The sequence below is a fragment of the Talpa occidentalis genome, unplaced genomic scaffold, assembly GCF_014898055.3.
Source record: "Talpa occidentalis isolate TD23 unplaced genomic scaffold, MPIMG_talOcc4v2.1 talOcc4.2, whole genome shotgun sequence".
Lineage (NCBI taxonomy): Eukaryota > Metazoa > Chordata > Mammalia > Eulipotyphla > Talpidae > Talpa > Talpa occidentalis.
The window spans coordinates 123,925,149-123,946,553 of record NW_023602073.1 but is presented as its reverse complement, the minus strand read 5'-3'; the positions used below and the strand labels follow the sequence as shown (position 1 = coordinate 123,946,553).

General features: G+C 36.7%; 1 protein-coding gene across 1 annotated transcript in view; it reads right to left on the bottom strand.

Annotated features, from left to right (window-relative positions):
* Positions 1-3,776: 3,776 nt before the first annotated feature.
* The window catches only part of RSPO3 (R-spondin 3), a 77,638-nt gene continuing 60,009 nt past the window's right edge, over positions 3,777-21,405 (bottom strand). Inside the window, exon 5 of the mRNA XM_037520362.1 lies at positions 3,777-4,997. Coding sequence (XP_037376259.1) covers positions 4,804-4,997 — 194 coding nt within the window. The 3' untranslated portion in view covers positions 3,777-4,803. The remainder of the gene's footprint in view (positions 4,998-21,405) is intronic.

The following is a 21,405-nucleotide window of genomic DNA, read 5'->3' as shown; positions in this document are numbered from 1 at the left end:
GTTATGTGTTTGTTCTTTGTATATACGAAAGGACTGAATTTTTACATTGATTTTGTATCTTGTCACTATGTGATATTCATCTATTGATTCTAATAGTAATAATTCTCTATTCTAAAAGTAAAACTTGGGGGGAGGGGTAATGGAAACCGAAGCATAGCTATGTTGGAGGACACTGAGTGTTTCAGTGGTGGGAGAGCTACAATGCCCACATCTGAAGGGAGAAATACTGTATTGTCAAAATATTAACAAAGACATAAGACAATGGTACTTCATTAATTAAAAAAATAATAAGTTCTGGGGCCTCCCTGGTAGTGCAAGGGGTTAAGTACCGCACTATGAAGCAATCCGCAGCCTCTGCAGCACGAGTTCGATCCCGGGCTGGCCAGGGAGCAACCCACATGGGGCAGCAGACCTCTCCTGTCTTACCCACTGCTCCCCTCAGCAGTGTATTTTGGTCAGCCTGCCTAGTCTGCTCCATGCTCTGTCTCCGGTGAATCCTCTCACCCTCCCGCACCTCTGGTCTGTGCCCCGGTTCTTGTATGCATGAATGAATAAATCTTAAAAAAAAATTAAAAAAGGAGTATGGGTTTTAGTGTTAGCCAGAGGTGGCAGTGACTTCCCAGTTTCCCTGGCTGTCAGTAGTGTGACTTTGGGCATTTCTTTGTACCTCAATTCTTCATTTTTGAAGCAATGACTCTCAATAACAAAATCAATCAACTCCCTCAACGAGCTTTTGGCATAATTACATAACATAACTTAGTCAGAGTAAGTGCCCAGCATAATGGAGGTATGGACAATTTTTTGTTTATATTTCCAATAAATTTAGAAATATAATAAGAATGATAACAGATTTTACTAAGTTCGTGAGGTGAGGTGTCATTGTTTGCAATAGGGAAAATCTCAATTGATATTTTCACTCATTTTATTTACTCTTCTTTCAACCAAGGATGGACTTTCATTGGCCTGCAGACAAATTGTCTCTGGGCATTATAAGAAGTAACACCCTCTTTCTAACAAATTAATTTTAGAAAGATTTCTTTCTCTCCATTTTTTCAGACATTTAAGTTGTATTGAGACTCTAATAAGTTCCTCTGCTGTTAAAGCAGAATGTCTTTATTTATGCCCATTTATAAACATGCATACTTTAAAAAACAAATATTTTCATATTTTAACAGGATCTGAGACAAAGTGGTATTTACATTTTAGTTGCCATTATTCATTTCCATGATTCTCACGTATCCACTTTTCCCTTGAAATTATGATATGTGTACATTTATATAGATATTATCATACTGTTGATCAAGAAATGAAATTGATTAATATCTGTGACTTGATATTTGCTTATCATTTTACTGAGTGAAGAACATTTGAATTCTCATAACAAGACAATTGTTTCTGCTTTGATTTGCAGATGAAGAGTGGAGGCTCTGAGAGATCACACAATTTACCCAAGGTCACACGAGCTATTCACCCAGCTACGGTGCTCTCATCTACAGTTCTGACTTCAGTGATGATGCTATCTCCTTTTGTGGAGTCAGCTTTGACTCCTGGCATTAGTCATATTATTTTGCCCTCTCACTGTTATTCATTTTGATATTTTAGTAACTATTAATGTGAACAACTTTTAATTCAGTAACGTCAGAGCAGCAGAGTTTAATCTGTGTCCTGTAGGAGTCTATATATTTGCACTCTTGGAAAATGAAGGACTGGGGGACTCAAAGGACAGTGTCATAACGAAGACTCATTATGGGCATCAGCCTGAACTAACAGAAGTCATACATGCTCTTGCTTGGAAATACAGTGATCATCCCCAGCCTATCGCTTTCATGTTGCACATAAGAAATGGGGAGAGTAGTTAGACTTGCCAGTGGTTAATACCTGGGACTGGAACCTAACTCTGTCAATAGAGCAGATACCTTCCCTGAGTTACAAAGCAGAATTTGATCACTGGAGCTGGAGTGTAGACCATACATAGACAGATTTATGTTGCTGCACTTTCTCTATTCTTTTTTTTTTTTAAGATTTATTTATTTATTTATACAAGCACTGGGTACAGTCAGAAGTGTGGGAGGGTGAGAGAATTCACCGAGCCAGAACGGGGAGCAGAGCAGGCAGAAGGACCGAAGCACACTGCTAAGGGGAGCAGCGGGCGGCAGGAGAGGTCTGCGTGCCTTGTGGGACCCTCCTCTGGTGGTCGGGGAGCAGCCGGGGATCAAACCGGCGCTGCAGAGGCTGTGGGCAGCTTTGCAACCCAGCGTTCAACCGCTGCGCCACCGGGGAGGCCCCACTTTCTCTATTCTCTTGTAATCAAGAATTTGCCAAAATCTGTTACCATCAACAGTTTAACAGATCTTAGAGACAAAATCAGAGCAGAAAGTTAATGCTGTAACTAGTGCAAGAAATTTATCCCAAGTTGATCATGGAGTTTTTGCTCAAAATTGAGAAGACTGCTTATTTGAAGATCAAAATGATTCCATGTGCCTAAAATTCTATTACAGGTAGATTAAGAGTTGGAATTAAAGTTGATGTTATCTTTGTCTTCATATTTCACCTAATGAGTGAATATTAGTAATGCTAGCTTTAATTTTTGTTTCCCTTGAAATGATCTACATTTATTTAAGTACTACATCATGTATTTAGATTGTCTAGCTGGGCCACGAGAGAAAAAAGCCTGAGTTAAAATGCATGGGAATTCATGGTAGTCGTTTGCTATAGTTGTGTCCTGTTTTATTTATTTTTTTCCAGCATTGTATATGTAGGCATAGACCTTCCCAGTAATAACCCGTTGAAAGAATGAAGACATGCTAAACATACAAAAAAAAAGTGTTCATGATGCTCCTGTAGATAAGATTGAGGGAAAAAGATTGTGTTTGAAATCATTTCAAATTTCTAGAGTCTGAGACTATTCCTCCACCTAAAATAGTTCCATAGGAGAAGGTTTACTTCCCCTTGGTGACAAAGGTGTAGTTGAAGATAGAATTATTTTCACACGTTGGGAATAGACCTAGTTAATTGAAACACTTATCTCATACAAACAAGAAAAGAAAACACCAAAGTAAGAAGCAAGAATACATCATTCAAAAATTTTATATCTTGGAAGGGGAAAAGAAGTGGAAAACCAATTAAACTAAGTATTCCGCATGAGCAGTACAGTAGTTGAGAAAGAGTGTCCAGAGATAGGTAGTCAGAAGCCAGATTCATTTCAAATTCTTCAGAAAGCAGTGATCTTTAGAGGACTAGGAAGCGTGGGGGACAGGGAAGCCTTGCATCCTTCCAGTACAACAGGAAGGTTAAGGTGGGTCATGAGATTCTGTGCTGCAAGCTTAGAGGTGTCTCCTCCTGCCTTGGGTTGGCTGTGTTCTCTGTGCAATACTGGCGAGGCCTTCAGCTAGGGTGACTTCACTCCCCAAAAGAGATCCATAGACTGAGAAAATATGGAGAAGAAAAGCCCAAATGTTCAAGATGCAGGAGGAACAAACACACGAGAAAAGATAAGCTAATTTCTAAGCAAAGAAGAGGGAGCAGTGAAATCTTTAGGGACGCCCAATTATCTATTACTAGAATTTTATTGGTTAAAATAAGAAGAAGGTGAATAAATATCTCCTAATACCCTTCAGTCAATCTCTACTAGTTTAGAGAAAGATGAGTTCAAAAAGCAAACACTGAGAAATGTAGTAAGTCGTGAGTTGTAACAGCATACAGTATCCTCTTTCAAAATTCATGAGTTTCTAAGAGCAACAATTTTCCAACAAATGAAGGAAAATGAACAAAACTTTAAAAACTATCAACAAATATATTTATTGTGGTGGCTTTCCCCCCTACTAGATACACCTTGTTAGAAAGTAGTGTCCCTTTTAGTTCCAGGTGGACCAAAAGCAGGTAATAAAACTGTTCTTCCCTCCTTGCAAAAGAAAACACGACTTTGCAAACATGTTATATCACTTTGCTCTAGTTTTTGTTTTCTATGAAATCAGAATTTTCTTCTAAAAAGTATGATTTTTTTTTTTGGAAGTAAGTTACAGGTACATGTTTACAGATTTATATAACCCAAGGGGTAGCAGAGGCTGAACCACACAGTGCTGGCATAGACTGGAGACCTGTTCCAGGTAATCACAACCTTTCACAGCTTTGTAAAGCACAAAAGTCATCTCCAACTCTATGGTTTCTTCCACTTTTTGCCTTTCTCCAATCCCATACAGTATATTTAACTCTGGTGTGCATGCTCACACTTCTTGCAGAGGGACAGGATGAGGGCAATAGAACCGATCTTAAAACAGTTGTTTCTGTGATGATCATTCCTATGATTCCAAATGCCAGGCCCTAATATCTGAGCACTCTCTAGATCTCCCAGACAAACAACACAGTCCTTTGAAAGATGTTTCTCTCCCCTGATGTCTTATTTGTTTTGAAGGGATATTGAATCTTTAAATGGCAGAGTTATCTTTTGCTCCTTAAAACAATAGCTTGAAAAAAATATTTTCAGAGGGAAGAGATGTTGCTTCTCTAGATGTTATCATTATGTTGTTACATCTTATAGCCTATTGATAATTATGTACAAAATTTCTTGTCTTTTAAGAATGCACAGAAGCACATATGATAACCATTAGAAAGCATCCCTTCTTTGAACTTTTGTCTCTTTGTTGTTAACTATGCTTGTATGAAGAATATAGCAACTATTTGGAATGTTGTTTAGACTGAGCAATAACTGACATGTCCATTTGTGGTCCTAATGGCTAGAGCACCTGTCCTGGGCATCTGGTTGAGATAGCAGCATCATGAGTCTACAAAATCTCACGGGACCCTCTAGTGTACAGTGCTGACTGATACCGATTTCTGTTGCTTATCTTGGACCTTCCGCTTCTTCTGCTGCTGTTTGTCTTTGTTTTCTCGTTGTTCTGGAGTTTCTCTGCTGGGTTCCAGACCCTTGTTATCAGGTATTGCATCCTTACTTTCTTCTTTATTAAGTTTTTTTCTTTTCCTTTCCCTTCCTTTTTTTCCTGAAATGAAAGGATACACCTTTAAGAAATGAATTCAATCACATTCTATTTGATTATTTGAAGTTTCAAAAAATGGATTAAATTTCTCTTAGGTTGCATACCATACCTTTTGCTATGAAATACCTGCTATTTGAAATGCTCACTTGATTATTTAAGTCTGTGTTATATTTCAAGCAATGTAAACATGAAATACAAACAAAATATAATGAAGCTATAGTTCTGAACTCTAGCAGGTTCTATAATTATAAGTTTGGGAGCCTCCCCGCTGGCGCAGCGGTTGAGCGCTGGGTTGCAAAGCTGCCCGCGGCCTCTGCGGCGCCGGTTCGATTCCCAGCTGCTCCCCGGCCACCGGAGGAGGGTCCCACATGGCGCGCAAACCTCTCCTGCCGCCCGCTGCTCCCCTCAGCAGTGTACTTCGGTCCTTCTGCCTGCTCTGCTCCCCGCTCTGGCTCTGGTGAATTCTCTCACCCTCCCGCGCTTCTGACTGTACCCAGTGCTTGTATAAACAAACAAACAAACAAAAGTAAATAAATAAATACATGAATAAAATACATGCCTCTTTAAAAAAAAATTATAAGTTTGGTAATAATTTCACATGATAGCTACTACAGATATTTAATGTTTTGATGGATGTTTTGACATAGACATTTATTAAAGTGTATATGTTCTGTGACTCTTACCTAAGGCACCATTTTATATTCAGATTTTCTATGAGCAGTTACATATTTGTAATCTTTGAATATATTAGTATACCATCTATTAGAAGATAACTAATTTGTATTATAATATGCAAATAATGGTCCTTGAGGAATACCAGGATAACTGTAATTTATCACAAATATTTTAAGGTTGAAATTACTTTCCACTGCAATTTTCCTACATTCAAGTGTGACAGTGACTATAACTTCTCAATAATCCTATGCCATGAGCTATAAGAGCAGGGACTTTGTGTCTCTACCAATCAAATAAGTAGATATTCATTGGATATACCTATTCCATGGAGGAATTGAAATGGGTATGAAACATAGGTTTTAATTCAGATTTACCCTATGATGGATTTAAAAAAGTGGATCCAGAACAACTTTATTTTATATAAGGATTTTTATTTATTTATTTTGTATAGGAGAACTGGGGTGTAGGCCAGAAGTACAGGGGGTGAGAGTATTCACCAGAGACAAAGTCGGAAGCAGAACAGGCAGATCTTCTGAAATACACTGCTGAAGGGATCAGTGGGTGAGACAGGAGAAGTCTGCTGCACCATGTGGGTAGATTGAACTCAGGCTAGCATGCACTGAGACTTAGCCCCTAAGCCACCAACGAGACCCAAACCAGCACAACTTTCAAGCTTTCAATGTAGAAAGTCATACTGCAAGGTAGACAGAAGCTGAGAGGAAGAACTGAATTTCCTTCTGTTGGCACTGGAGAACTGTGAGAGTTTTAGAGGATAAGAAAAATTTGATCGAAGTGCATGTGTTGGGACAATGTTGGATGGATGGATTGTTTTTATTTATTTCTAAATAATGAATTAAACAGATGTTTTGTTACCATCTAAGCACTTTATATATACAATCTATAGTGTAAAATAGTTTCTGAGGGCATGGCTCCATTACCATCCATTAATACATATCCCAATTAGAAAATACTAATTTAAATCTATGTCATAGTAAATGAAAACTTGATGTGGAACAAATGCTGATAATACTTATCCCCATGTTGAGTCATGTAAAATTTGAAATTAGTCTCTGCCTACAAAAAGTCAGTTTGGGGCCTCCCCTGGTGGCGCAGCGATTGAGCGCTGGGTTGCGAGGCTGCCCACAGCCTCTGCAGTGCCAGTTTGATCCCCGGCCACTGGCGAGGGTCCCACCAAAAAAAAAAAAAAAGTCAGTTTGGACAAATGTGTAATAGAGATTTTTTTTTTTTTTTTTTTGCATGAGAGAACCAAAATATTTTCACATCCTGAAATAGGCTGCAAATATTGAATTTGGTGGTTTGGCTTTCCTTTTCTTGAGATCGGGTTACAGAATCTTAGTGAACAATATTATTAATACTGCATAGATATCCTCAGCCAATACAGTCTCCTTGGATTAGTGATATTATACCACAACTAGCTTTGTCTGAGACTTTATTTACAAAACCTTTCAGTTACTTTATAAAAATTTGCCTTGTAAGCCTTAGTATAATGCATCTCCAAAATCTAGATTTTTAAGTGACAATTTTTCAGATTTGCAAGGTTCATTTGGTTTGGTTTCTGTATATTCCACATGTTTGTGAAATCATTTGCTATTTCTCTCTCTCATGCTCACTCTGACTGTAGAATTGAGGCTACTGGAGGGAAAGAGCAGATTCTGGAGAAGGGGAGAGAGGGCCTATTGGACTATGGTGGAGGATATGGGTGCCTTGGTGGTTGGGTGTGGTGTGACATACATCTGAAGAGGAATAAACTGTATCCCTATCATACTCAGTGTTGTAAACCAATGTCACATCAACAACCACAAAAATATAACAACAAAAAAAAGTACAATTACCACAAATGAGAATTTGGAAGAATATAAAGCAAATATTAATCAAATTGTTTTGCATATGTAGGTTGACCTAGCTGTAAACTGATGGAGGCCCCTGACCTTGAACTGTTCCTTAAAAGAATATTGCTGGGTTGGTAAGATTTCTATGGAAGGAATCCAGGGTTGAGTTTTTATTTTATGTTTTTCTCATGCTGGCTTTAATTACTACCCATTTGAATTACTACACACTTGAACTTAGTAACTAAATAGAGAAAACTGAAGCATAAATTTACTTTAGTGAATGTGTAGGGTAATTTAAGTTTTATAAAACTACACAAAGTGAAAGAGAAATACTGTTTTACATGGTATATAGTTGGTTTTCAGAAGGACAGGGCTGCAAAGTTAGATTATATAATATTTCCATTTTTAGGAACATTTTGGAGGTGTTCAAGTTCAACCATAAAAAAATTGTCAGTGAATTCATTCCAAAGTTCCATAAAAACTACTGACCCCAAACAAAATGTTATTTTTATGGAAATCCTCCAGAAGTTCAGTGTTTGACATTGTTCTCTTGATGATGGTCCAACATCTTACAGCTGTGATCGCACATAATGTTTTAGATACAAAAGAAATATATTGTTTCTTGGTCACAGAAAGATTTATATGTTTTGTAGCCACATGTGACAACATATTCAACTTAAGGTGCATTTCTGCTTATTAGCAAACTGATATGACTATTTCTAAAGACAGACAGAAACATTTTTGGAAGTAGATTGAAACTCAGTATTATAGTTTTATTATCCAAGGGATAACTATTTAGTCTGGGCAGTGAGTGAAAGGAGAGGCTCTAGTAAAGTAACAGGAAACTAGCACATTGTACATTGCTATTGCCCAACAGAGGGTTATTGCACAATAGAAAAATGGGATTATTATTTTTTATAGGCCATGTGTTAGTGGTTGGAAATCCTAACTACCCTTTTGCATAAATAATATATTTTCCTCTTGTTCAGGAAATAAAATAGAAGTGCAGAAGAATGGCTGTAGCCCATTAAAAATCACGTGCAATTTGGGAAATTTTATACGGTTTTCATTAAAGGGGACTTTTTTATTCTTAGTGACTTTTCATTGATGTGGTAAATAGTTATTTTTATGATTTTTAGGGTATTTTTGCAAATTAAGCATTCCAGTTATCACAATCTTGTGTGTGTATATGTATGTGTGTGTGTGTGTGTGTGTGTGTGTCTGTCTGTCTTTTCTGTCATTCATTGTTGTGCATGTGTGCCTGTGCACACATGTGCCAGAACTGGGTTGTAGAGCATTCCTATCATTAAAAGAATGCTATTCTTCTTCTTCAGTATTCCAGCTGAGAGGGTGGTGCTTGGAGATAAACTATCAAAGAGAACTTGCTATTAGCACTCAAGTACAATTTGAGCCCTTGCAAGGAAGCACTAGGCTGTAACATTTAAGAACACTATCTTTAGAATCAGAAAAACACAGTGTTCAAATTCTTCTAGGTGGGCCACCATCTAGTTGGGTGACTCTTGGCAAGATGTTGAAATCTCTTGGTGTTAATTGTCTGATATTTAAAATGTGGGTCATCATTACTACATGCTAAACTTTGTAAGGCTTGCATGAGATGCTTGTAAAGCATTAGCATAAAGTCTGGCACACGATGATCACAAGAGAATGAAAGCTAGCATCATTAACTCATTACACAAACATAAATTAAGTCCCTGCTCCGTGCCAAAATGTGTGCTAAAACCTGGGGGTACAAGTGAGATACGGAGATAGACATAATAACAGCAGTCATAAGTTAACACTAAAACAGGGACATGCACAGGACCCTCTGGAGCACACATCAAGGAAAGCATTGAACTCTGTCAATGGATATTGAAAAAGACTCCACAGATGGGGTGATGTTTGAGCTGAGGCTTAAAGAATGAGTGAGGGCTTGCCAGGCTGATGAGGGAAAAGGGCATGTCCAGCAGTGAACAATATGTTAATGGCGTGAAGGCATGCAAGGACATGGTGAATCTGGGGAACTGAAAGTAGACTTCCTTGGTTTGATCAGAGTCTATATATAGGATATTACCCCAAGAAGCTGGAATGATATGCAAGACTCAATTGCCATATTGGGAATTTGTCCTGAGCACCAGCAGGACTGAAAACTGCAGAAGGGCACATATCAGAATCTGAGAGCAGGGCAGAATTGGGCTGTTTCTGTGAATAGTTTAGAAAAATTCAATCGAATAGTCTGACATGTGACCTTATTTGCTATTTTGGAAACATTTTTGTAAGTAAGAAGAATCCATAAAGGGAGTGTAGGCAGTGACATATTTATTTTTGAGCTTTATGTTCTAAAAGAGTAGCTAAAATCTCTATGCTGTGCATATAACAACATATTATTTAAGATTTTGTTGAAAACCAGAGTGATAATTGAATAGGTGACTGACATTTTTGAGATTCCGAAATTATTTCCTATTAAACACAAAAATATATGGTCACTTATATAAGCACTTCCTAGGGCCTTTTGCTGACCAGGTTTCCAAGCATAAATGACATACAGCTGCTGAGACCCCACTCCTAGAGCTTATAATTCAGTTGTACTTATGTTGGGTCCAGGAACCTTCAGTTAATAGTAAGTTCATCCTTAGCATATTCTGATGTACAGCTACATTTAGAATGACAGCTGTAGATCCATTGAAGATCTACTTTCCTTAAACATATACTCCAAACATTTATTCCACATCACTTAGTTTTCCCCCCAATGTATATCAAACTTTTTTTTTTTTGGACTTACTGTAGCTACTAATTTTTACAACTTTTATTTTTAAGAACTGGGGTACAGGCCAGAGTCATGGGGGGTGAGAAGATTCACCAGAGAGAGCGGGAAGCAGAACAGGCAGATGTGCTGAAATACACTGGTGAGGGAAGCAGAGGGCCAGACAGCAGAGGTCTGCTGTGCCATGTGGGTTGCTTCCCAGCCGGCCAGGGATCGAACTCACACTGCAAAGGCCACAGACAGCTTCACAGCGCTGTTCTCAACCCCCTGTGCCACCAGGGAGGTCCCTACATACTAATTTTTAAAATCAAGTTTTTGATTAGGTATATTTGAAATAGATACCTAGATACAAAATGAAAATCAGTTGCAGGTTGTATTTTTAAAATCTATTCAAATCTAAATATGTACTAAAAAAGAATAAACATGTAAAACCAAAGAGAGAAGGTAATCCTGATTTCTCCTAATTATTATTACATATTTAAGGTAAATATATAAATTGCAGAAAATGATCAGTCACCTTTCAAAATGTAATGGCAATATGAATAAAATAATTGTCCTCCTTAAAGTCACAAATAGAATTTATTTATTGAAAATGACTCAAAGTTTTAAGTTCACAATTTTTTGACATTAGAAATAACAGCTTAGGTCTATAAAAACTGCCTCTTGGTGATTTTCTCCAAAGAGGCCACTAAGGGGAGCCATTGAGCTTTAGCAATGCCGCTTCCCAAGACAAAATGAGTTATAATTTTCACAAAAAAGCTAAAAATGTATCTCACACTGTAGCCTGAGGACTAAATACCACTGAGTCTATGACTCAAACCAATTAAATAAATATCCAATTAAGATATAAAATTTATTTCTAGGTCTTTTCTCTTTATTGGGTGTGAAATGAAATTTAGTTGGAAACCCATGCCTTTATACCTTCAAAAAAGCACAAATGGTGTGAATTTGATGATTTTTAATCTAGAATTGGACCTGACTTTTATATATAGGGAATGAAAATTCCAACCTATTTTCCTTTTAGTTAAGATATCACTGGAGATAAATTGAAAAGGAGAGGAAATTGCCACAGTATAACTTCTTCAGCAATTATGACCTAATGTGTAGATACATATTTTAAGGCCATAAAATTTGTAGGTTATGTAAATATAGGACAACTCTTCCCAGTAGTGGAGAACGTGGCTCAAAGTCAGCAAGGCTAAATTTCTTCTCAGGATTATTATTATCAAGTAAAAGTCACTTGAGAAATACATCCAACCTTTTTGTCTTTGTTTTAATGAATTAGAAACACTTATTTCCTTGATATGGTTTTAACCTAGGAATTGACAGCCAATTTAGTGAAAATATGAAAACCTGAATAGCTTATTTTGGTAAATAGGCAGATGACTTATCCCAATTGAAATTTAAAGTTATCTGAATTATCTACTCTGTATTCAAATACATGAATTAATTTACCACATCTCTATTTAACTTCCGAGATGCTCCTCATTAATTATGCAAAAGAAAAGAATGACATATTAATATAACTCTGCTAAATGCTGTTAATTTGAAAAATTACTTTGAACTCATTTTTGCAAAGACAATTCTCATCATGAAAATATATTAAGACTGGGGACCTCCCTGGTGGTGCAGGGGTTGAAGACAGCGCTATTAAGCTGTTGCCAACCACTGCAGTACGAGTTTGATCCCCGGCCAGGGAGCAATCCACATGGTGCAGCAGACCTCTCCTGCCTCGCCCACTGCTCCCCTCAGCAGTGTATTTCAGTGGATCTGCCTGTTCTGCTCCCCACTCTCTCTGGTGAATCCTCCCGCACCTCTGGCTTACATCCCAGTTCTTGTATGCACAAATAAATAAATAGATCCTAAAATATATATATTAAAATATATATACAGCTATATATATTTATATATTTTTTAACATTTATATATAGCTATATATATTATATATATATATATAGAGAGAGAGAGAGAGAGAGAGAGAGAGAAAGAGACTGAAATAGCATTTGCCAGCAGTTTGAGACATAATCAATTTGTGTCACATTGTTTTGAGAATTCTGAAATAAGCATGTCCTGACTATAAGACACTGAGTGTAAATTAAGGTGGTGAAAGCAGATAAACCCAGATTCCTACATGAGGGCACTCAGGTGCCTTGTTCCCCCTGAGCTGGTGCCTATTCATTTCCTCATCCACTCAATAGCCTCTTAAGTCAACCATACACTGAGGTTTGAATGCAGTCATTATAAGTCATTTTATTTTATAGCAAGTATCATAAATATAAATAATCATAATTTGGGGGCTCTAATTACATAATGAATTTTCTTTTGCCAAATCAAATATTTTTCTTATGAGTTTATTATTGTCAGTAGGTCTTTATGTATATTTTTCTTCTGTTGCTTAATTTCATTACTCATTGAAGACTCAGGACTTGAAATTTTGAAATTTGGCTGTGTATCATGACAGAAGCTTCCCTGGTCCTTTCACCTAAGGTATCTCTATTCCACCTCATTGCTTTTGCTGCCCAGAATCAGTAGTCTGAGTGCCTTGCATTTAAGAGAGGACATCAGGTAGAGTCCAAAAGGACTGCTAAAGTTATTGAATATTACTATTTAGGGTGACTTCCTATAATAAATAATCATAATTAAAATAACTGTTAAGGGCCTCCCTAGTGGTGCAAGAGGTTAAGATGCAACCTATGAAGCTATCTGCAGCCACTGCAGCACGAGTTCAATCCCCTGCTGGCCAGGGAGCAACCCACATGGTGCAGCAGACCTCTCCTGTCTCGCCCACTGCTCCCCTCAGCAGTGTTCTTCGGTCAATCTGCCTGTTCTGTTCCCCACTCTGTCTCTGATGAATCCTCTCACTCTCTGCACCTCTGGCCTGTACCCCAGCTCTTGTATGCATAAATAAATCTTTTAAAAAAATAACTGTTAAAAGTACAGAGAGGTGGGCCTCCCCTGGTGGCACAGCAGTTCAGCGCTGGGCTGCGAAGCTGCCCACAGCCTCGGCAGCGCTGGTTCGATCCCAGGCAGCGGGTGGGGGTCCCACATGGCATGCAGACCTCTCCTGCTGCATCCGCTGCTTCCCTCTGCAGTGTATTTCTTTGTCAGTCTGCCTGTTCTGTTCCCCACTCTGGCTCTGGTGAATTCTCTCACACTCCCGTGCTTCTGACTGTACCCAGTGCTTGTATAAATAAATAAATGAATCTTTAAAAAAAAAAAGTGCAGAGAGGAAAAATTACCCACAGATTTTTTTTACCGTTTGCAATAATCTATTCATTATAAAAGCAAGTAATTCATTATAAAAGTAAAAAATATCTCATATTTTATTTTATAACATTTAAAAAAACATAGCAAGGACTTGCCATTTATATTAAATTGCTATTTTAAATTTAGTATTCTTTTATATGGGCATATTTCTCTTGAATCGACTACCTTTTCATTTAAACTCCATTGAAAATTAGTAATGTCAGGCTTTTTTTGTTTGTTTTTTTTTTCAATGTAAAAGCTCTTAACTTGACTTTGAAATTCTATCTACCATACTTGGTTAGTTCACAAAAGTCTTGGAAACTAAATCATACCCATTCATTTACATGCTGAAAATTTCTCGATCTAAATCTGTGTGCATAACATGTTTTTTAAGTCAGTCTTGGGTCTTATAAAATTGTGTCAGTGGTGTAAAAATGCATTAATTCTGATCCCTTGCTGTTAGAGGGTGTGTTGGTATTTTGGTGTGCCTATTAAGTCTAGTCAAATTTTATTTATTACTTTGGCCATTAAATTCATGACTAGTTGGTGAATATTACTGCTCTTAAGAAGAAAAAAAATGCCTCTGTGCATATTTTGATTTTTTACATACTGTTTATGAATTTATAATAGGAGGATTTATGTATCTATTTCTTATATTCAGAAATTTAGACAACGGTGTTGGCTGGCTGCAACATTTCAAAGATTTATTTATTTATGCATACAAGAGCTGGGGTACAGGCCAGAGATGCGGGGGGTGAGAGGATTCCCCAGAGACAGTGGGGAACAGAACAGGCAGATTGACTGAAGTACACTGCTGAGGGGAGCAGTGGGTGAGTCAGGAGAGGTCTGCTGTGTCATGTGGGTTGTTCCCTGGCTGGCCGGGGATCGAACTCATGCTGCAGAGGCTGCAAATTGCTTTATAGTGCAGTGCTTAACCCCTTGCATCACCAGGTAGGCCCCTGGCTGCAACATTTCAAAAACAATTAAATCTTATCTTGTACCATTGTTACTATTCTACCCACAATGTTCAGTTAGAACCAGTTTTCTCAAACAATAAATGATTATCTCAAAAAAATAACTGATGTGTTTACTTTTTTTGGTAACATTCATACTCTTCCATGTTTCCTTCCTCATTGCTTATCCCTGTTCAGCCTGGCTACTGTGACAGATCAACCTCTTATACCCAAAGTTTGAGAGTATGTGTGAGTCTATGGAATGTTTATGTCAAATATTTCTTTCACATGATCCTTTAAAAAAATTCCTCTGAACAATTGAAATACTTTTACACCACCAGTGAAATAACCTCTTTGAAAATTCTTATCATACACATATTGCCAAAAATATTTAAATAGTATCACAGATTGATTTTCCAATAAATTTATTTTAAAGTAGAATATACAATTTTCATTCAGACAACTTATTAAGTGATTTCTTTAAGCAGTCTGGGAAAATTATTTACTTAATACTTTTATTATAGTTTTTCATTTTGAAAACTTCTCACATTTTTTTTGTGATAAGTGAATGTGCCTAATTGTGTATCAATTTAAAATTTAAATGTAACCACCTTATTGGATGTATCACTAATATGCTGCCTACAATGCAGATTGCTTTGAAAATCTGAATCTTAAAAACAATTTATCTCTGGTGAATTTTTATTTTCTTGCAAACCCAGCTCCACTAACACATATTTAACTAACACAATAAAGAACACTTAAATTTGTTGATTTACCCAGTTCAGTTATGGTAGAAAATCAGAAACCTCAGTTGTATCAATATTTGATTTTCAAAGCTAATACTATTTCTTAAATATTTTTCCATCCTTACATATTTCTCTCAGGAAGGAGCACAGTAATAGCAAGTTTACAGTGTATAGTTTAGATTGAAATGAGTATTTGAATTTTCCCCATTTTCCTTTAGTTAGGTGCATAGGCAAACAGTTCAGTCTTTCATGGTTGAAATATATGTTCTGGAATATGTTTATGGTAAATATCCATAAATGCCTCTTTTAAAGAAAAAAAAGGGAATCACTAGGCCAAGAGCACTGTCTTCATCTTTGATGAAATATAGTTTTCCAATTAACAGGAAAGTCCTTTATTTCAAAAGGCTGAACAGAATGCTACTTGAAAATTCATTCCAGCTGGTTAAATTGAAGAACTGAAATAATTCCAAAGAAAGAATATTCTCTTGGCATTTATTATTTGATTTTCATTTGGATAAATTTCCATTTGCTCCAAGAACTTGTCTAGAATTCAGTTCTTATGAGACAAAAAAAGAAGTGTTGATAGCCATGTTTGGCTGTGCTATACTTCCTCCCTTACCCAAATTGTCTGCTTGGTTGTATTGACAGAGGGGATGGCCTCCTACTTGATGACACATTTGCAGTGATTGATTATACAAGAAATGTTGATATTATGCTAGTCTCTTTCATCATTATATGCACTACTTGATTATGCTGCCTAATCCTCATTTTCCCACAAATCTACTATTTTCTTTGGAGATTTTTACTGTTCTATGGGGGAAAAATATCTCTAATCTGGAATTGCATCATAAGAGGAAACACAGCTATCAAGTCTCTCCTTTAGTGTATGCTGGCTCATGATGCTTTAATGAAGATATACAGTTTTATAATTTCATATTTTCAGCTACTTATTGATGACAGTGTACAGCTAATTTTTATTTTCCTTCAATACATTCTTAAATGTTTCCACTTAGTTTCAATATTTCTTTTGGTAAGAGACTCTATTCCAAACTATTAATTTCTTAGCTAGTTTGGAAAACAAAACCTATCTTTGCCTCTACTATATCAAAGTAGGTAATAAATAAATTTTATTCACAATGTAATAAGACCATAAGATGCATATTTCACCTATGGTAGATATGGAAAGCTATTTCAAATTCTTTTTCTCCACTTTTTTCCTTAGTGAAAATATATATTCTTATTTAGAATTACCTTCCATCTTTGTTTCCATAACTGGCAAGATAGCTCCTTGTAATTACACTTCATCAATATTGGTTACATACACCTGAGTGGAATACAACTGATTTTATTTCTTTAAAACTTTTTTGGTAGTTGAGGCCTTCATTATATCTCAACCTTATAATTAAGCAAAATTAGTAAGATTTTACTGTATCTCATTTTATAGCTTTACACTGTGCTTCATCTGTCATTTCAATGATGCGTGTTAGGGTGGAGAAGGAGAGTTGGAGGGTGGACACATGTGCAACAAATGTGTCTGTATGTTTGTGCACGTATGTATGTGTGTGTGTATTTATTTATAGGTCCCTTCCCACCACAGATGGAAAAGTTCAACTTTTCTAGTGGATTTAAAAATATCAATCCAAAGATAGCCTGTTTTCCAATTTAATTTTCAATGAGTCTGAAATAAAAATATCCTATTACAAGAATCGTTCAGAAACTTTGATCTTGAGACTTTGCTAGGTTATGACTTTTAATATTTTCTTATCAAATACATTATTCCCCATGTTAAATTTATACTTTCATCTTTTTTCACAAATATTCAAAATGTTGTGATGGAAATTAAATTATGATCCTCTAATAAGAATCTGATTAATGCAAAAGAAATAAAAGAATTACTTTAATTCTTTGAATGCTCAGCACTCTATACATGAACTTTCCTTCCCAACACAACATCATCATTAGAAAACCAATTTCTCTTCTCTTTCTAACAAGTTCCCTTTCTTTCAACTGTTTTGGGTTGTGTTCTTAAAAATATCAACTACTGGGCCTCCCTGGTGGTGCAAGGGGTTAAGACACAACCCATGAAGCTATCCGCAGCCACTGCAGCATGAGTTCAATCCTCGGCCAGGGAGCAACCCACATGGTGCAGCAGACCTCTCCTGACTCGCCCACTGCTCCCCTCAGCAGTGTATTTCAGTAAGTCCGCCTGTTCTGTTCCCCACTCTGTCTCTGGTGAATCCCCTCTCCCCACATTTCTGGCCTGTACCCCAGTTCTTATATGCATAAATACATCTTTAAAATATATATATATCAACTACTGAATTTTGATCTATATTTCTAGACTCTTATAATTTGCCATGATGATATGGAACCACAGAAGAACAATGTGATAATAACTGCAAATATGAACTTGTCTTTATAGAAAACTCAACCCAAATTTTGCTTTCCAATATAAATACTTAAGAAGGAAATACAATTCACAAGAAGGGTTATTTGGGGATGGGGTGGGATGATAATCTGAGATTTCAGGCAGTTTGAGTTTCTGATTCATCTGCATAATTTTGTGTACAGAGAACCTTAGAGATGTATGAGGTCACATACTTGGTACACTGGGAAGCATAGCATCATTGTTTCCACCCCCCCTCCCAAAATGTGGTAACTTTGCCTTTCTCTTTGTGAAGAGACTGTAGACAGTAGCTACTCAATAAATATTTACTAAAAAAATTAAACGAAAAGATGGAAAATGGTCTTTTTTCCTTGATCTTATGTCCATCATCCATCTGAGGGATAGGTAAGGAGGGACAGACATACAGATGCCTCTGGTGTTATTCTTACATACAAAGTATTCTGTGATCACCAAATATTTTGAACAGCTTTCTTAGTGGGTTCCACTTATTGGTATGGAGTCCTTAGCCACTTCTATTGCAATCCTAACTTCAAGAGGCTACAGCCCAGTCCAGAGAGCTATATCATGGCCTAAAGGAAATACTTTTGTCAAATAATGTCATACTCCACATTATCTTCAGGAAAACCAAAGATGAATACTAAGTTGCCCCAAGGCTGCCTCAAAAAGAGGGCCCAGAAAGCCTGGATCACAGCAGAGATGTTACAGAAGGTCTTACTCTGCTGTTTTGAGAGAGAGAATTCAAATTCTAGAGCAATTTCAAGGATTTAGAGGCTGGGAGGCTTAATAGTTTACTGAGAGTGAGAGCATGGGCCAGAGTCTCTCATCCAGTCAAAACTGGGGCAGATTGATTTAAACAAAACATTTCTGAAAATGAGTAAGAGTTGGTCAGGGACAGAAAGAAAAAAAGGAGAAGAGAAAGGGACTTTGAATGATTGTGAAAACTCAAAACATGAAAAAACAACCATTTCTTCCTTAAATTATCTTCAATAGCAGGATAAAAGATGGCTTGTTTGGTGGAGTTGGGATGTAGTCTTCTTTCAAAATAATGAAACTTGACCCTGGCTCATCTTAGCCCAGCCTTGGGGCTTTTGAAGTGGCACTATACAGTTTCGGAGGCTTGATTTCCCTCTGAGTTTAAATGACTGTGGCTTTTGTTGTAATCCATTGAATTCTGTGTTCAGTGGAATTCCACCAAAATGAAGGGCTTTTGGGTAGAATGATGAAAATTCCAATTTAAGGAGGTGTAGCAAGGGCAACAGATGACATGTATAATACAATTAATGGGGAGGGGAAAGTCCTAGGAAAAGACTTAAGCAAATGAGCTGAAAATTAAAGAAATTATGACAATTTCTAAAGAAAAGAACTGTCTTATTCAACCGCTAGAAAAATGAATATTTATTATTTGAGTGTTTAAAAATCAAATAAGATGATTCTGAAAATAAAAAGGCCAAATTAAATGGGGGGGAAAAGACTTCAAAAGGATAAGTAGTTTTCAGTAACCCATGTTTTTGGTTTTTCTAAGCAAAGTGAATCATTCCTATGTGTCTGAAGATCATATTAAAGTACTAGGGGAAATATGTGATCAATGTATAGAAGTCCTTCCTTATTTTCAGGGAGTTTTTAGGAAAATGGGTAGCAGTGAGAAGGTGATGAAAAATACTGTGAAGTAAAAATGTTTAAGGAAGATAGAAGTCAGATTGGAATGTTTATTTCTCTTCTATGCTGGGGTGGGGAGAGAGAGAAGGACAAATCCACTGTACCCCATCACACCTTGGCCACTCTTAATCAAGCTCTTTTGGGGGCCTGTAAACTCTGTTGGAACTTTTTAGCTGCAGAGGCCTTGAGTACAAAAGATCCTCTGGTCTGACTTCCTTAAGTGTGAATAGGTCTGGGCATGTATCTGTGTAGCTGCTCTAAACAACAAAAATTATAACCCATGACTTGAAAAAATCAACAAGTATTTCAGAGATCAACCTTATAATATGACAGCTGGTTCTCACTGCCATTTACAACACATGGTAAGCAGTTGTAATCTTTACATGTTAATGTTTAATGTCTTTGATTTATAATTGAATTAATATTTACATATTTTAATATGCTAGTTGTTAAATATTTTGAAGATCACTCCTTGCTTATCATCAGATGGTTTCTAAGAAAATATAAAACAGTTGTGTGAATTGTCACTTTTTAAAATAGAAAAGTCTAAATTTGACTAGGGTAAAACCTCAAGAGGCTTAATTCTTCTAAGACTTTTTTGAACTTCATTAAGCTATTCAAGTCAAACTGCTTTAGTAAAATTTTCCAAATTTTACCTTTTATCTCTCTCTCAAATGTGTTATTTCCTCATAATTTCCAAGCCTCTATCAATTCTAGAATGTAGTTTTGCAAAAAAAAAAAAAAAAAAAAAAAAAAGGCGGGGGGGAAACATGTGTTTTTTTTTTTCCTTTTCCCCACTTTGCCCTCCATTTAATCTTTTTAAAGCACAGGACTGGCTTGTTGTTCCAATTGGTCTCTTGATGTTGAAGCTCTCTGGCGCCTGTAATCCCAGAGTGGAGTCAGACTCTGATTTCAGCCTCTTTTAGAAAGCATTATTCTTTCCTTTAGCCTTCGCTTCAGCCATACTACTTTTCTTACAATTATGTGATCCCATCTAGTTCTTTCTTGCATTTGGACCTTTAAGCCTGCTTGTCAGTGGAAAGCATCCTTAACTGGAAAATTCTACTTGGCTTATAGAACCAATAACAATTTGCTTCTTCTGTTTACAGAAACCATATCTATTTATCCATTTTGCCATTATTTGTTTTCAACCACCTCTCCTATGAAATTATGAATCCATTCAAATCCAATCCAAATTATGAATTCATTCTCAAATGAATCCCATGCATATTTGTAGACTTTCCTTGTAATTTTCACTTCTAGCAACTAGCATGGCTCCTGACATGTAGTAGTTATCCAATATAGAAAGTCAAATGAAAGGATGAATAAACAGAATGCTCAATGCCAGAATCATACAACACAAGATAAGTGATAGCACCACCAACCTTAAACAACTATGCAGTTTAATGTCAATTCTATTCACAAAAAAACTAATTTTCTAGGACATCAAGTAATTTTATTAGACTTACTATTTCTTTTTCACATTTGTACTGCTTTGTCAGTTTCTTTACACTGTTCTTAGTAAAGGAATTTTTGTTTTTGGCGATGATGTGATGCAGTAAATAAAATCGTTCTATATGAGGCATGGCATCATTACATCACCCCAGCTGGGAGCAGTAAAGATACAAGTCCTACTCACGGTACCATCACATCCAGCTTCCAATTTCTAGGCTTTGGTCTGTCCTCTGATTAATATGCACAACACATGCATGCATGAGGTGGGGATGATAGACTTAGTCATATTTTTCAAGTCTGTTTATGAGAAGCACTAACTTTCTAAACCAGTGAAGACAGTTAAAGGGGAAACAGAGAGAATAATGAAGGAACTGGATAGACCTAGCTAAATATGTCAACAAATTCTCATAGGAAAAAAAAAAATCCCTATGAGTGTCCACTTCACAAAAATGAGCAGTGCCAATCAGTGTTTGTCCTTGGCTTGGTGACCACTTACTTGGGGTCCATTAAGAGACTACCGTGTAAATTGTGGGTGTCCTTCAAATTTCCAAGAAGCATGACCTATTTTTCTAGAACAGCCCTGTGGTAGGCAGAACAACAGCTTCCCAAAGATGACCAGGTCTTACTCCTGGAACCTGTGATTGTGTTACTGCACATGGCAA